Source organism: Fukomys damarensis, unplaced genomic scaffold (assembly GCF_012274545.1).
Source record: "Fukomys damarensis isolate Sample0158 unplaced genomic scaffold, DMR_v1.0_HiC HiC_scaffold_37, whole genome shotgun sequence".
Classification (NCBI taxonomy): domain Eukaryota; kingdom Metazoa; phylum Chordata; class Mammalia; order Rodentia; family Bathyergidae; genus Fukomys; species Fukomys damarensis.
This window is the reverse complement of record NW_022900949.1, coordinates 5638060-5654191: the sequence shown is the minus strand read 5'-3', so window position 1 is coordinate 5654191 and position 16132 is coordinate 5638060. Positions and strand designations below refer to the sequence as shown.

General features: G+C 45.8%; 1 protein-coding gene and 1 long non-coding RNA gene across 2 annotated transcripts in view; one reads left to right on the top strand and one right to left on the bottom strand.

Annotated features, from left to right (window-relative positions):
• The window catches only part of LOC104869451, a 21388-nt gene that overhangs the window by 3659 nt on the left and 1597 nt on the right, over nucleotides 1-16132 (top strand). The window contains exon 2 of the long non-coding RNA XR_782332.3: nucleotides 13093-13543. This is a non-coding gene — a long non-coding RNA (uncharacterized LOC104869451). The remainder of the gene's footprint in view (nucleotides 1-13092; nucleotides 13544-16132) is intronic.
• Nucleotides 3387-16132, bottom strand: part of LOC104869452 (zinc finger protein 778) — a 14476-nt gene continuing 1730 nt past the window's right edge. The window contains 6 exon segments of the mRNA XM_010634693.2: nucleotides 3387-3534; nucleotides 3536-4807; nucleotides 5930-6012; nucleotides 6657-6740; nucleotides 8093-8219; nucleotides 8832-8920. Of these exon segments, the coding sequence (XP_010632995.2) occupies nucleotides 3478-3534; nucleotides 3536-4807; nucleotides 5930-6012; nucleotides 6657-6740; nucleotides 8093-8219; nucleotides 8832-8920 (1712 nt within the window). The 3' untranslated portion in view covers nucleotides 3387-3477.

Below are 16132 nucleotides of genomic sequence, written 5' to 3'. Positions count from 1 at the left end.
AAAATAAAAAAAAAAAAAAAAAAGGACAAAAATAATGTATACTAAATTACTACATGTGAGCCTTCATTATTATTATTATCATTATTATACACAGTGTATTTATGCAGTTCAGGCTGGACTCAAATTCGCAGTGGTTCACCTGCCTCAGCCTCTCAAGTGCTGGTTACAGGCGTGTGCCACCACAGCTAGCCTTTAAGATTATTTTTTTCCAGTACCAAGGATCGAACTCAGGACCTTGCACTTGCCAGGCAGGTGGGGCACCACTGAGCTAAATCCCTGGCCTGATAGCTTCTCTCTTTTTTTGGTTTTTTGAGACAAGATCTCACTGTGTAGTTGAGACTGAGCTGGAACTCACTAAGTAGCCCAGGCTGGTCTCAAACTCACAGCGATCCTCCTGCCTCAGCCTCCCGAGTGCTGGGATCACAGGTGTGCGCCACCATGCCTGGCTGGAATAAGTTTCTTAACACTAAAACAAAGGGAAGTGCATAGCACGACACACAGACCCACGGGGGAGAAACAGGTGGTCAGAAGAAACATGAGCAAGAAAACAGGCCACAGCACTTATTGGAATTTCTACCAAAAAGTCAAACCAAGGCAGGAAAAAATATTCTAAAGGGCAAGTGCACAGATGTCTTGAGCTTTGCCCTGGTTTGGTTTAGGGCAGGGGAAATACTGGCTAGGTTCTCAAGCTTAGAGGAACTGGTGTGGATCTGGGCTTTGGATTCATTGGTTTGAATATGAAATATGTGGTCCCAAGCAAGTTGCTTACTGTCAGGAGGAATTACCAAGACTGGGGAGAGGCCAGCAAAATATACATGATGTCAATGTATCGTAGCACACAGGAAATAGAATCTGTAACTAATACATTGGTCTGATGTTCAGACATCACACTTGAGAATGAGGACCAGAGAGGGTTTCAATAAAAGGGCATTAAGTTGCCCTAAAGAGTATAGAAAAATTTTTTGTTTTGTTTTGGTACCGGGAATCAAACTCAGGACTTTGCACTGGCCAGGCTGGTACGATGCCACTGAGCTAAATCCCCAGGCCTGAAAATAAGTATTTTGAGTTGGAAGGAGAAATACAACTGGAAGTGTGAGCGGTTTGCACAAGCTTGGCCATAACAAAGCTCCCGACTATTGGCACTGTTCAAGAAAATCGATCTGAAAATTTTCAGACCTGAAAACAGGTTTGAAATTGTAGAGTTGTCACATGTGCTAAAATGTCTGAGTTTGACCATAATCAGGGTAAGAAGTCTGGATTGTAGGGCGTGAACTCTACTGAAACACATACAAAAACATGGTTTTCTCTGAAACCAAGGCGAAGAAGTAAGGAAATCACAGACTGCTGTGGGGGCAGTAGGAGGCGTGGGGAAGACAAGCCATACCCGGCTCACCAGCGGGTGACTGACACACAGCCTGTGCCTCCTGAGGAAACCAAAAAAATGTCTGAGCAACTTTCAGGATAGCACACATACCAGTCATCTCTTCAGGCTTTCCTATAGTCCTGGAGTGACAAGTGTACCTTATAACTGAGGTTACACCAGGACTATGCGCTAGACCACCAGCGAGCCTGGGCACACAACATTATCCCACATGCCTGGGCAGCGCTGGTTCATGGGAATTGCTATGGAGGAGGGTCCTCTGAACTTATGAACTCAACTCCAACAAAGGCAGGGAGATCCCCCGATGCAAGGCCTTGGAGTTGGAGGGCGTCTTCACCACCAGCAGTGAGCCTTTCGGGGAGAGTGTGGGCTGTGACACTGGGCTGTCCTTTGTTAATTTCACATCCAAGCCCAAGGGGGAGAGACCACCCTGTAGTACGGACTTTACCCCACCACCTCAGTGCTCATACTCAGGAAGCTCTGAGCAAGTTCCCTGGGGGACCTTCATACCTTATTTTAGGCCATCAGGATGGTAGGTAAGGCCAGTCTAGGAGCTGTGACAACTTGTATAAGGGACTGGTCTGATAAGTTTTAGTGTCACTGCCAGAGAAATGTGCTAACACATGGGGCAAATAGCAACCTCACACCCACAGAAGAAAATTCCGTCACCCACTCCTCACCACAAACACACAACACAAAGGTACAGGTTTCTTCCATTCAAGATTTATTCTTCGCCTTGTTTTGGGTTACACCGCACTGGCTGGACTAACAGCCACAGAAAGAGCTGTCAAGTGGCCAAAGCTCTGATGACTGGATACAACAACCCAAGGCTGCTCGAGCAACAGAGGTGTAGAACTTGGGACCCCTGAGGCTGCAACCTGGTTGCGCTGGGAATGTTTGGGCCTAAAGGCCACACATTTTTCACACATTCAGGAAATGCCAAGATGATTTCCAGCACAGTAGGACACAGTGACCAGCTGTGTTCACAGGCATTTTTCTGTTTTCACAGTACACGGGAGGAAAAAAATCCAGATTTTACTACCGGTCCCAGCTGTTGCTTGACTCAGGCATACCAAATTGCTTTGCCAAGGGGCAGAATGCACGTAGAAGTAGGAACACAGAGCCAGGCCTGTCCCAACTCCTTGCACTGCCCGATGCCCCGGGATTTCCCATTTCCAAATGCAGGTGCTCTCCTGCACTTGATGGCCACGAAACTGAGGCAGCTCTCTCACCACTAGCTATTCATTCACCCCGTTTCCACTCAACTCTTCTGCACCCGCACTTTTTATCTGAAAGGGTCAGATGTGAAGGAGAAATAAGGATATTTAACCAACACCGAGTGTGTACCCCAAACTTGGGGCCTCAGTAGGTGGACCGTATTTAAGAACATGACAAACCAACCAAAGAATCTACAGTGCTTAACACAGTACCGCCTGTATTCCGAAGGCCCACTTTTCACCAGGCTGCTACTCAGAAGTTGTAGTAACTCCAATGAAATGGTATTGCTAAGGAGGGAAAGAAAGGTGAATCCCTCCGGGTATGAACAGGACAGAATCACAAATGTTAAAAATAAACCAGGCCCATGTGGACGGCCGTATTTTCATCAGCATACCAGATTTCAGAACATGAGGACAAAATTCTTATGTGCCATGTGTTCACTTTTCTTGGGTACGAGTCAGAGCCTTTACTAAGTGCTGAGGATTAATTAATGGCATGTACAAAATGACTTTCCAATATTCCTTACCTTCTTAGTTTTCTCCACCGTCACACCACAAGTGCAGCACAAGTGAAGCTTAGAACTACATCTTTCCCACATACTTTACATCAGTGTCTCCCTCCAGCGTGAAGTCTCGTGTATTTAATAACTTCCCAGGAAACAGTGAAGGCTTTCCTTCTTTCAATTCGTGGGGCATCTTGAGTATGGGTTCTTGGATGTCTTCAAATCAAATTGGAGTAACTGAGGGCTCCCCCTCATTCTTTACGCAAAAAAGCTTACTCACTGGTGTAAATTCCACTGTGAGGATTAAGATGTGAGGAATTCCTAAAGGATTTTTGGCATTCCTCCCAGTCACGGCATTTCTGTTGTGTGTGAGTCACTAAATGGTCACTGAGTAGGCAAATGCTGCTATAGGCTTCCCCACATTCCTCACACTTATAGGGCTTCTCTCGGGTGTGAATTTTTACATGGTGAATTAGGTTTGAGGACGAAGTGAAGGTTTTCCCACATTCCCTACATTCATAGGGCCTCTCCCCAGTATGACTTCTGACATGTTCGGTTCGGCTTGAGGAGGTGGTAAAGGCTTTCCCACAGTACTTACATTTATAGGGCTTTATTCCAGTATGAATACGAACGTGCTTAGTAAGGTATGAGAAATACTGAAAGGATTTTCCACATACATGACAATCAAACGGCTTTTCCACTGTGTGAGTTTTTAAGTGTTCATTGAGCAGATTACACCTATTATAGGCCTTCCCACATTCCTGACACTCATAGGGTTTCTCTCCAGTGTGAATGGTGAGATGCTTACGCAGGTAAGAGACATTGAGGAAGGCTTTCCCACACTCCTTACATATATAGGGTCTCTCTCCGCTGTGAGTTCTCACGTGTCTGCGTAGGTATGAGGACGCGTGGAAGACCTTCCCACACTCCCCACATATGTATGGGATCTCCCCACTGTGAGTTTTTCTCACATGGTTATGGAGGTAGGAGGACGTAAGGAAGGCTCTCCCACATTCCTTACATGTGAAGGGTCTCTCTCCACTGTGAGTTTTTACATGTCTGCGTAGGTATGAGGAAGAGTGGAAGGCTTTCCCACAGTCCCCACATATGTAGGGTCTCTCTCCGCTGTGCGTTCTTCTTACATGATTGCGAAGGTAGGAGGAAGTAAGAAAAGCTCTCCCACACTCCTTACATATGTAGGGTCGCTCTCCACTGTGGGTTCGGATGTGTTGGGAAAGGCGTGGGGATGAAGCGAAGGCTTTCCCACATTGTTTACACTCATAGGGTTTCTCGGAAGCATGTGTGGGTACGTGAGTAATAAGGCCTGAGCGCTTAGTGAAGGCTTTTCCGCAATCTTTGCATTTGTAGGGTTTCTCTCCAGTGTGCGTTCTGAAATGTTCCACTAGCCTCGAGTAAGTGGTGAAGGGCTTCCTACACTCCTTACACTCATAGGGTTTCTCCCCAGTGTGGGTTCGCATGTGCCTATTAAGGTTTGAAGAACGCCCAAAGGCTTTTCCACAAGTCTTACAAGCATAGTGTTTTATGGTGTGCATTTGAACAGGCGCAGCGTGGCCCTCGGAGTGCGTAAAACTTCCTGCATTCCATATATTTTGAGTTTTCATGTGTGTCTTGAAATATGAGTGTTCACTGAAGATTTCTCCACACTGAGTATAGTCACAGAGTTCCCCTGCACTTTGACTTCCTGCCTGTTGATGAAGGGATGAATGATGGTTAAAAGATTTTTCAGACTCGTAAATGGATTCTACCTATCTGAAGACAGAAATATTACTGTTATTATGATTTCTGCCATTTGGATCACATGCATACGTCCCATGCTCTGGATTCCCTTCAAGTTGAATGAAGAAACCCAACAGTAAATACTGTGTCACCAGGCCTAATCTTGGCAGGATTACTCTACATTTTAATGAGATTATTTTTAGACTCTCAGTCCTCAGTTACATATGTGGGAAGGTGTACCTGTGGGAACTCTGAGGCCCCAGGTTTAGAGCTAGGATTAGGGTTTTACAGTACAGTACATTCAGGATAACCCTCTAGAGATATTTCTCCCACTAGAATGACTGCCACTTGTCTCAGACATCTCTCCTTTGTGCTAGTTTTCTAGAGATGAAGTCCCAATCTTTTCTAAGTGCAGTAAATGAGAAATCTCCCTTGTTCAGCTCAGAGTTCACCACTATGATCACCTCTTTCCTGTGACAAATACATGAATGGTGGTAAGCGCCTCATTTAGGAGGTGCTTTATCATCATTCGACGGTAATGATCATGATTTTTAATATTTTTATGACATTCTTACAGTTTTGTCATGTTTTCTTTTCAAATTGAATGATGGAGCAACAGTGCAAGAATCCTGATCCATCTGCCTCATGTTTTTTGTTTTTTTTCCTCAGTACCCAGAACCTGTACTTGCCAGGCAGGCATGGTGCTACTGAGTTAAATCCCTGGTGTGATCTGCCTAATCTTAAAACTACTGTCAGGGCCAGGGATTTAGCTCAGTGGTTTCGCCACCTGCCTCGCAAGCACAAGGACCTGTGTTTGATCCCCGGTACCAACTCCCCCACCAAAAAAAAACCTGTCAAAATATTCACAAACTTGATTTAAAAAGTCAATGTCTACTCACATATATGGGACTATGTACTTGTGGGATCTCTATAGGATTTTATAATAGGCTTGGGATACTCCCAAATTCATTATATTTGGAGTATTTCTTTAGATACATTGATCCTGCCTGGGTGAATATTAACTTATTTTACATAATGGAATTCCAAATCTCTGAGCATGAGAAATAACAAAGATCCCCTGGTAATCTTACTGTTGGTAATGCATTTGAAGTTTGTCCCCTCAAAAAGTCCTGCTGTAATGCTGCCTCCTTGGTGCTAAGTTGCATTTCCCATTCTGAAGATAAACAGAGAACAAGATTAAAGTTTAGAGAAAGAAATAACCATTTGCAGGAGTTAAAAACGACAAGGCTCATTTATATTTCTTTTCAAACAAAACCTTTTTAAGAAAGAAAGAAGAGGCCAGGGATTTAGCTCAGTGGTTCCACCACCTGCCTTGCAAGCACAAGGACACGAGTTCAATCCCCGGTACCAAAAAAAAAAAAAAAAAAAAAAAAAAAAAAAAAAGAAAAGAAAAGAAAAAGGAAGGGAGAGAGGAAGAAAGGGAGGGAGGGAAGCAAGCATTTTAACTAGGTTAAAAATGTGGCAATGGCTAATAGTGTAGATCAGTTTTAGGCAGTTTATTACAAATTGACTCTGAAAATTAAAACTGATGGTGAACAGGAAAAATATTATCAGAAATGAAACGTAGCAAAGAGTTACAAAGAGCAACAAAAAGATGATAACAAAGAAAGAGACCAAGTCGTTCTGTGAGATGGTAAAAAGTGTGGTGAGTCAGAAACAGTATGAGAAGCAGGGGGTTGCCTACCTTCTCAGATAAAGGGCCTGAAGCTTCTGACATCAGGTGCATCTCAAGGGTTCCTCATTACACTGCCAAACAGACTGAGTCTCTGACCACAGGTATTCTTCATGAACACTCACCTCGGGGACCTCCTCTCTGCCCTGTCCTCCAATCCTCTTCATGTTCCAACCAGGAGATCAGACTGGGTTTGACGAGCTCACACCCTGCACACAGGGAAAGATGCATTCACGCCAGCGGTTCAGGCAAGAGAGCACTAAATGTGGTTTAATTCTGGAGTCATGCTGCTAATGAAAGCAAGGCAATTATTATAAAAGGACTAAACATGCAAATATCTCTTTCTGTGCCCCAAATCATTAGTTATACGTGGACTCTGAAACCCCAGTGAGTGCTTACGCACTTGCTAATGTAGCACTAACACCTTGATTCAACCAGAAAATAAAGTGAAACAAACTGATACGTGTTCTTCTGGGGAAAACCAAAAATGGATCAGTGAATCTCACATATTACAGTGCATCAGATTTATCTGGATAGCTTATTAAAACTCACACAATAGGGATCTATCTGTAGTTTCTGGTTCAGTGTGGCAAGGAGAGACTAAGCCAGGTATGGTGGCACGTGCCTGCAATTCCAGCATGCAGGAGGCTGATGCAGGGAGATGAACACAAGTTTGAGGCCATTATAGGCTACACAGTGAGTTTAAGGCCAGCCTGGAGTGAGACCCTGTGTTAAAAACCAAACATAAGGGCCAGGGATTTAGCTCAGTGGTGCCACACCTGCCTCATAAGCGCAAGGTCCCGAGTTTGATCCCTGGTACCAAAAACAAACAAACAAACCCCCCCAAAAAAAACAAAAACCAAACATAAAAAAGGAGGAAGAGACTAATAATTAATATTTCTTTTCTTTTTCTTTCTCTTTCGTGGTATTAGGGACTGAATCCAGGGCCTTGAACATGCTAAACAGGTGCTGTACTACTAAGCCACACTACTGGCACAAAATATACCTTTCTAATGGGGTGGTGGTGATGCCACTCACCTTGGACCACACTGGGAACCACTACAGTAGATTAAAATGGACAGTAGTCCCCTCTCATCCATGGTTTTGCTTTCCACAGTTTGTTACCCACCATCTGTGTCCTAAAAATATTAAGTATACATTTCCAGAAAAAATTCATAAGTTTTTCAATTACACATGGTTTTTGGTAGTGTGATGAGATCTCAGTGTCCCGCTCCGCCCCGCCGGGAATGGGAATCTCCCTTAGTCTATCACAGCCCCGCCGTCAGTGCTCCTGGCACAGCCGGCATTTATTTACTAGCTGTCTTCTCAGATCGCCTGTCCTGGAACAGCAGTTACGTTAAACTAACCTCTATTTTACTAAGTGATGGCCCAGCCCTAGGAACAGAACCCCGAGGATACAGCAGGACTACTGCCCCGGGGCAGCGGCTGCGCCCTTCTCATCTCCCAGGGGACCCAGAGTCCACACACCCAGGCTGTGACACAGGAAGGACACAGCCTCCCTCTCCTCCCCGTGAGGCTGCAAGGCACTCGGCGTGCTTACCCATGGAGGCCAGGTTCTCGTAGTTCTCCAACATCACCTCTCTGTAGAGGTCTCTGTGACTTTGGTCCAGTAAAACCCACTCCTCCTGGGTGAAGTCCAAGGCCACATCCTCGAAGGTCACCGAGTCCTGAATCGGCACACACAGGCCAGCCTGAGTGACAAGTCACGGCCGTGACCTCTCCACCAACGCTCACGGGAGATGAGGGGGTGAGGCTGACACCCACACGGGGCTCTGAGGGCCTCCGCTGCCCAGCCGGGGCCCAGCAGGCCTAGGGCCCTTTCCTCTACCTACGTCTGCTCACTGTCGTGGGGCCGCAGTGGCCCTTCTGAAACACAAACTGCTCTCCCCAGAACTAGCCTGGGTGCTCTTCTCCCCTTATTCTGTACTGTTAAAGTACAGCTCCTGAGCATATCTACCTGCTAAGAGCGTGGTCCGTGAACACCCCGAGGAAAGGCCACTTCGATCCTCCTATCATCTGTCAGAGTACTGGGAGCAAATAAAAGTGCACCGGGTACCCTGAGTGTGAAGATTCATGTCCAGCCGCTGATACATGGGCAGGCTTTTCAGGTAAAACCTCACTGATACAAGCAACTCCTCTCCCTGGAGGAATCAGCTGGGGACTCAATCCTTCACCAAGGCTTTCTTGGCTTTAAGTTGGGGACACAAATCTGCTCTGGCCGGAAATGTGTCCATCGACTGGTGACAAGCGCATCACTCTGCGGGACGGTTTCTGTGTACCTGATAGCAGTTCGTCAGGCAGTCCGCCACCATCCTCTCTTCCTCTATCTTTTTTTCAAAAAGGGAGACTGGGTCCCTAGAAAGAGCTCCTGGAAAAGATAGAAGGCACAGAAATCTCTGGATGAGCGAAATTCTCATTCATGTGCCCAGAAGTCAGCCCATCCTACATGAATCCCATATAGCCCAACACGTTTTTGCTTTTTCCAGGACTGGGGATTGAATTTAGGCAAGTGTTGTACCACTGAACTGCATCTCCAGCCCTTTGTTGTTTTGTTTGTTGGTTGGTACCAGGGATTGAACTTGGGTCCCTGTGCTTGTGGAGCAGGTGGCAGAACCTCTGAGCTAAATCCCCAGCCCGGCCTTTTGTATTTTGAGGCAGGGTGTCACGTAGTTGCTCAGGCTGGCCTCCAATGTGCAGTCCTGCCTCGGCCTCCTGAGGAGCGGGGACTACAAGGGTGTGCCACTGTCTCCGCTCTAATCCAATATACTCGAGAAAATTCACACACACACACACACACACACACACACACACTGCTGCCATACAGTACAACCTTAGACCAGCTTTAGTTCTGAAGAGGTCAGGACCTAGTGAGGCAGAAGCAGGTCCCAGTGGGAAGGACGCCGGAGAGCCGGATTGCTGATGTTCTCACGGAAGGGGACCCTCCTTCCAAACAACCACCACCTCCATTCCATCCTCCCCATGAGCCAGAGATGTCAACCTAATGGCGAGTTCAGTATGCAATTGGTGTTTTGGTAAGCTAGGCACACTGTACAACTTTTTGGTGAACACTAGGAAAATCATTGATGTATCTGGTAAATTAACTTTTTTGGGGGGGGGTTGAGTACGAGTGGTAACATTATCTCGAAAAAAGAAACAAAAAGGATCTTGCGTATTACTAAGTGTCATTTATTGAGGACCAGTAAGTCTGAATTTCTATTTGGAGGATCATACACATGAGCTCACTTATTTGTCCTACCAACCCTTCACAAGAGGCACCACTCCCCATTCAGTGACAGAAAACACCGATTCACACGACCGTCCTGTACCATCTAATTACACAGTGCCGATCCTAGACTGAGTGCAGACCACTGGTGCCTCAACTCTGGTCTCCTGCCATTGTTGCAAGCACCACAGAATGGCCAGAAGTCAGTTTGGACCTGCACTGGGCAACCCAGTGGGCACTGGTCATGTGCTACCAATCACCTCATATGAAGTGAGTATGATCAAGGATATTTTGTTTGCTTTGAGAGGAGGTCTCACTATGTAGTTCATATGAGGTTCACTATGTAGGCTGGTCTCAAGTTTGGAATGGTCCTCCTGCCTCAGCCTCCCGAGTGCTGGGACTACAGCCATGTGCCACCACGTCTGGCTACTTAAGGATATTTTCTGTATTTTTACCTTAATTAAAAATTTAAACTAAAAATCTGAAACTTCATTCAGTTCATTGCAAACTTTGGAAATTTATACCCATTGGATGAGTGGTTTTTCTACTTTATCTCATAAAATTTTAGTGTCCAATGAATACTGAAGAATTAGGATGAAGAATAAAATTATCTTGGTTTTTATCATCCCCCTACCTCTAGTACTGGGTATCAAACCCAGGAACTTCAAACTGAGCTACATTCCCAGCCCTTTTAAAATTCTGAGACAGGGCTCACGAAGTCACTGTATGGCTTGTTTCTAGCTGTCCCCACAAAGCCTCATGCAGCACAGGCGGGGCTTTTCAGAGGAGGCCGGATCTAGAATATGTGACAATAGAATTGATTCATGGTGCAATGCTAGACTCCAGGGGCACCAGGATTAAGGGTGTGAGTGCTACCTGCCCTAAATAACCCAGATAAGATATGAGGTAGAAAGAGCTGTGGCCATCCCTTGCTTGCTTTACTACCTCCTGCCCACCATGAACTGTTTCTCCTGTGTAATCCCCGTCTGCCACACCAACCTTCCTCGGAGCCGGCAGGATTATGAGCTGAAACCTCTACAAACTGTGAGCCAAATAAACCTTCCCCCTTTAACTTTGGTTGTCAGGTATTTTGTCTCAGCAATGAGAAAAGTAACTAAGACAGCCACTGACTAAGGCTGCACTTGATAACTCTCCTATTTCAGTCTCCCAGAATGCTGGGATTTTAGGTTACCCTGCCCAGTTATAGCAGTTTTTTATTTCCCAAGTACTGGTTGAATTTAGGCGAACTCTACCCCTGAGCTTTGTCCATGGCCCCTTTTATTTTATTTTTTATTTTTGGCATTGGGGATTAAACTCAGGACCTTGCACTTGCGAGGCAGGCTCAGTGCCACTGAGCTAAATTCCTGGCCCAGCCCTTTTTATTTTGAGACAGGGTCTCACTACAATGCTAGTCTTGAACTTGCAATTCTCCTGACTCAGTTTCCTGGGTGGCTCTGGTTGTAGATATGTACCACCAAACCCAGCTCTAGTAAATCCTTTTGACAACGTCTGAGGTTATAATCCCGTGTTTTTAAAGAATTCTGCCTGTCATGGGTGGCAAATTTATCTTCATTCTCTCTCTCTCTCTCTGTTGGGGAAGGGAGAAGGGACCCAGGTATAAAATTTATAACATGATTAATGTTTATAACTAACAAACTTTCTTTAATCTTTATATTTCTTATGACATTAAAAAGACAGAGGAGGAGAAAGAGGAGAAACAGGAAAAGGAAGAGGAAGAGAGGGGAGGAAGAGGAGGAGCAGCAGGAGTAGGAAGAGAAAGAAAAGGAGGAGGAGGAAGAGGAGCAGGAAGAAGAGGAGGAGTGGGAGGAGGAAGAGAAAGAGGTGGAGGAGGCACTGGGGGTGGAAGGAGGCCCTGGGCTGGACAAGCCTGTAAGTATCTGTGAAGTGTTTTCCACAGAGCTGAGGGGTGGGAGTTGGGGGAGGGCTGGAGATAGCTCGGCTTTGCCTAGGATTTATGAGGCTCTGGGATTCATCCCTAGCACCACAAGAAAAAAAATGTTGCCTTATGTCTTTATTTTATAATCTTCCTGTTTAAAACAATCAGGGAGCCTGGCTCAGTGTTAGAGGGCTTGCACGCAAGAGGGCAGCCAAGAGGCCATCCCCAGAACTGCTAAAGAAATAATCAAAGAGTTACTTTTGTCTCCTTGCGGGATCTAGACTTGCAGAGAACTGAGACAGACAGTGACCCTGGAAGCTGAACCCGATGAGATTTACATCTCGGGACTGGACTGATCGGGCCCTGGGGTTGACCAAAGTGTTAAGGTTCCTGCCCATGGGAAAGACATTCAGGATCGCAGCGATCAGCTATTATTTGTGACTGATTCTGATCAGCTGCTCACTGACACGCTTGCCTTGAGACCCCAAGTGAGTAACACTCCGTATCATTGCAGTAGTAATGGTGACCCAAAGGGTCACAGTGAGGTAAAGGATAGAATCTTTTTTTTGTTTTGTTTTTTGAGACAGGGTCTCACTACGTAGTTGAGACTGACCTGGAACTCACTGTGTAGCCCAGGCTGGTCTCTAACTCACAGCAATCCTCCTGCCTCAGCCTCCCGAGTGCTGGGATCACAGGCACGCGCACCACACCTGGCTGGATAGAATCTTTTGAGTTACATATCTGTACAAAACAGCAAGCTCAGATCTCCCATCTTATGGGTCAAGATCTGAGAAACACAGTTTCTTAAGACCTCTCTTAGAGAAAGGTGCTGCCTGTGGCCAAGGAGCTGGAACAGCTGACAACAAAACACAAAATTTGGCTGTATAGGTAAAATCTCAACCAGACTAAAATCTTACGGAGTTAGGGCAGTCATCCAGAAAAAATCAGAGCATTCAGTGAGAAAGAGGACATCTAGTTTGGACTCAGATGCAACTAACAATCTAGAACCCCAAAGATACCTGACCTTGCCTTACCAGGAAAAGTGCAAAAGCCCTAGGTTCAGTTTTCAGTACCACGAAACAAAAAAGAAAAAAGGTATGATAAGCTTGGCGTATTCCTAGAATCCCAGCTACTATGGAGCTGATGAAGGAAGATCACAATGAAGCCAGTCTAGGCAGCTTAGCAAGATTCTTTTAAAATCTCAGAACTTAAAAAAGGGCTGCAGACAAGGCTCAGTGATAGCAAGCTTGCTTAGGGTGGGCAAGTTCTCCAGTTCTAGCTGGCACTGGAGAAAATAAAAAGTGTTACCTGTGTAGCTCAATCCCCCAACCTGCGCTGAGCCCGGAAGACACTCTCCTCTTCAGATGAGTGAGAGAAGCGTCTGCATCCATGAAAAGCTCTGCTGTGCTCTCCTTTACAGGACCGGTATGACTACACGGAAACCCTCACCGACGAGTTCCTGGATCGCAATGGAGTTGACAGGGACTCCAGGCAGTACGGATCAAGTGGGTATTGAACGGGCAAAGATAAACTGTGTCCATCTGTAGCAGACATCCCTGCCCAGGACCAGCAGACGATAAACGGCACATGCTCCTTGCTTTCCGTAACTTGGCTGTGCCGTTTTATGTCAAGAGTCAGACCGAAGTCCTGCGTGCCTCCAATGGGAACGTCAGACAGCGGCGTGGGAGCGTGGTGGTCCTCCACCAGAGGCCGCCACAGGAACCTCGGCCCTGGTCTGCGAAGTGTCAGGGCTCCGCTGAGTTCTGTGCAGTGAGGTCAGCATGACCACAGCTGAAATCCTTTCCCCTGACCTGATGGCTTGCTGGCTAATTGCACCCAGTTCCAGTGCCTGTTTGTTCTATCCAAACAAGGTATGCAGTCCTTCCTCCCTTACAGCCCTGCCTGGCACCACATGCCAGATGGCTGGCTGTACACCACCAGATATTTTATTTTATTTTATTTTTATTTATTTATTTTTGGTACCAGGGATCGAACTCGGGTCCACTGAGTTAAATCCCCGGCTCTGTCACCAGATATTTCTATCACTACTCTTTCTGCTGCCCATGCTCGTAATCAATAAATACTAGATGTACTTGGGGGGTCTCTGTCTTTGATGCCCAGAACAGCATAGATCAGCCCCAAGACCCAGCTTTCGCTCTGAGTCTTGTTTCTCGTCTTAATTTTTATTAGCTCTGTGCTGTATTGCCTCATAGGAGGTCAGGGCCCACTGCAGGGGTCTCTAGTAACATCCCCATTCCTGTTCCCCATATCCATCAACTACTGTATCAAGAGTGGCTGGGCTTGGCGGCGAGCACCCAGAGCCCAGCTACTCAGGGCATCGAGTGAGCAGGATTACCTGTTTAGTGTCAGCCTAGGCAACAGAGTAAGACACTGTGTCTTAAAATAATAATGATGAGGACGATGACGATGATGATGATGTTGGTGATGATAATAATTTAGCTGGATATGGTGATGCACACCTATAATCCCAGCACTCTGGGAGGCTGAGGCAGGAGGGTCGCCAATTCCATCCCAGGCTGAGCAATTTAGCAAGACCTTACCTGAAAATAAAAAATTTAAAAAAGAGTAGGGACGTAGTTCAGTTCAACGGTCCTGAGTACAATCCCTACTGCCACAAAATAACAAGAATTTTTTTAAAGGAGCCAGACATGGTGCTGCATACCTGTAATCCCAGTACTTGGAAGGCTGAGGCAGGAGGATCACTGCAATTTCAAGACTGGCCTGGGCTACATAGTGAGTTCAAGGCCAACCTAAACTACATAGTGAGACCCTGTCTCAAAAGACCAAAACCGAAACAAAACAAAAACAAAAGCCAGAGGAAATATCACAATGCTTTGACCCACAGAGATCTCTGGTTGTAGCTAACTGACCATGGTGTCCCAAGGAATGCAACAGATAAGCGGTTAACAAACCCTGCTCTAACAGACCACATTATACATGTTTAGGTATTGCAGGACATATAGTTTATGTTACAACTAAGTGTGAAAATTATAGAAAACTGGTAAACAAATGACTGTGTACCAGTAAGACTCTATGTACGAGCTAGGTATGGTGGCACATGCCTGTAATCCCAGCACTGTGGGAGACAGGCAGAAAGATCACAAATTCAAGCACTGTATCAAAATAAAATGGGATGGGGAAATAGTTCAGGTGAAGTCCCTGGATTCAATCTCCTGTACTACCTAACAAGAAACAACAAAAACCTTCCACACCTTTATGCAGAAAAACAGCAAGATTGAGTCAGGTGTGGCGGTACATGCCTACAGTCCCAGCACTCCGGAGGCTGAGGCAAGAGGGTTGCCAGGAGTCCGAGGCCAGCCTGGGATACACAGTGTGTTCAAAGCCAGTCTGAACTACACAGCAAGACCTTGTCTCAAAAAACCAAACAACAACAACAAAGTAGTTGGATGGCTAGACATGGCCCACAGACCACTGTGAGCCCCTGTCTACTTTTGAATACTTTCTGATTTACGTAACAAGGAGGCCTCCAATGTGGTAGATGACAACCTGACCTGTGACAATGCAGGCAGATTCCCTTTTTATCCAGCTACTGCACCTAAGCCAATTCACAACCCCAGACCTCCATCATAATCCTCCACCACTACCTCAATTCACACTATGTATCTTGGTCAAGGCTGCACCAAGGAAATCTGCAATAATTTACTAGAGAGGGCCGGGGATTTAGCTCAGCGGTTCGGTGGCCTGCCTTGCAAGCGCAGGGACCCAGGTTCAATTCCCGGTACCAAAAAACCCCCCAAAACAACAATTTACTGGAGAGATTACACACAAGAGACATGAAATAGCCAGATGGCCTTGAGATGCCACAAAATAATACCACTAGATATTTTATTTATTTATTTTTGGTAACAGGGTTTACCAGAGTCAAGTGATAGACTGAATTAAAGTAAATTAAACAACTAAGTTCAAAGAATTCTGAACAGTCAAAACTAGTTAAGTCTTCATCGTGAATTTAAAGTAGCTTAATTTGAAAATTCAAGCACACTAAAGCTGTTTCTTATAAATGCCTATAATTTAAAAAAAGAGAGCAAGAGGCAGGTGTGGTGCTACATGCTTGTAATCCCAGCATCAAGAGGCTGAGGCAGGAGGATGAATTCAAGGTCAGTGTGAACTACATACCAAGACCCTGTCTCCAGAAACAAACAAAAGAAATATAAGGCTATACAGTGAGAAACCTCCAACTACAGTTATATATGTAGGGGCTTTCAAACCACATAGACCAAACCAAGCAGCTGGGTAACTGTAACAAAGCACTTATAGTCTCTGCTTTATGTCCATCTCACCCTCTGACACCGCTGCTCTCCCTGCCTTCCCTCACCGCAGCCCCAAGCCACTTAAAATGTGGAGGTGCTGAGGCCTGGGATTTAGCTCAGTGGTTCCGCCACCTGCCTCGCAAGCACAAGGACCTACGTGATCCCCGG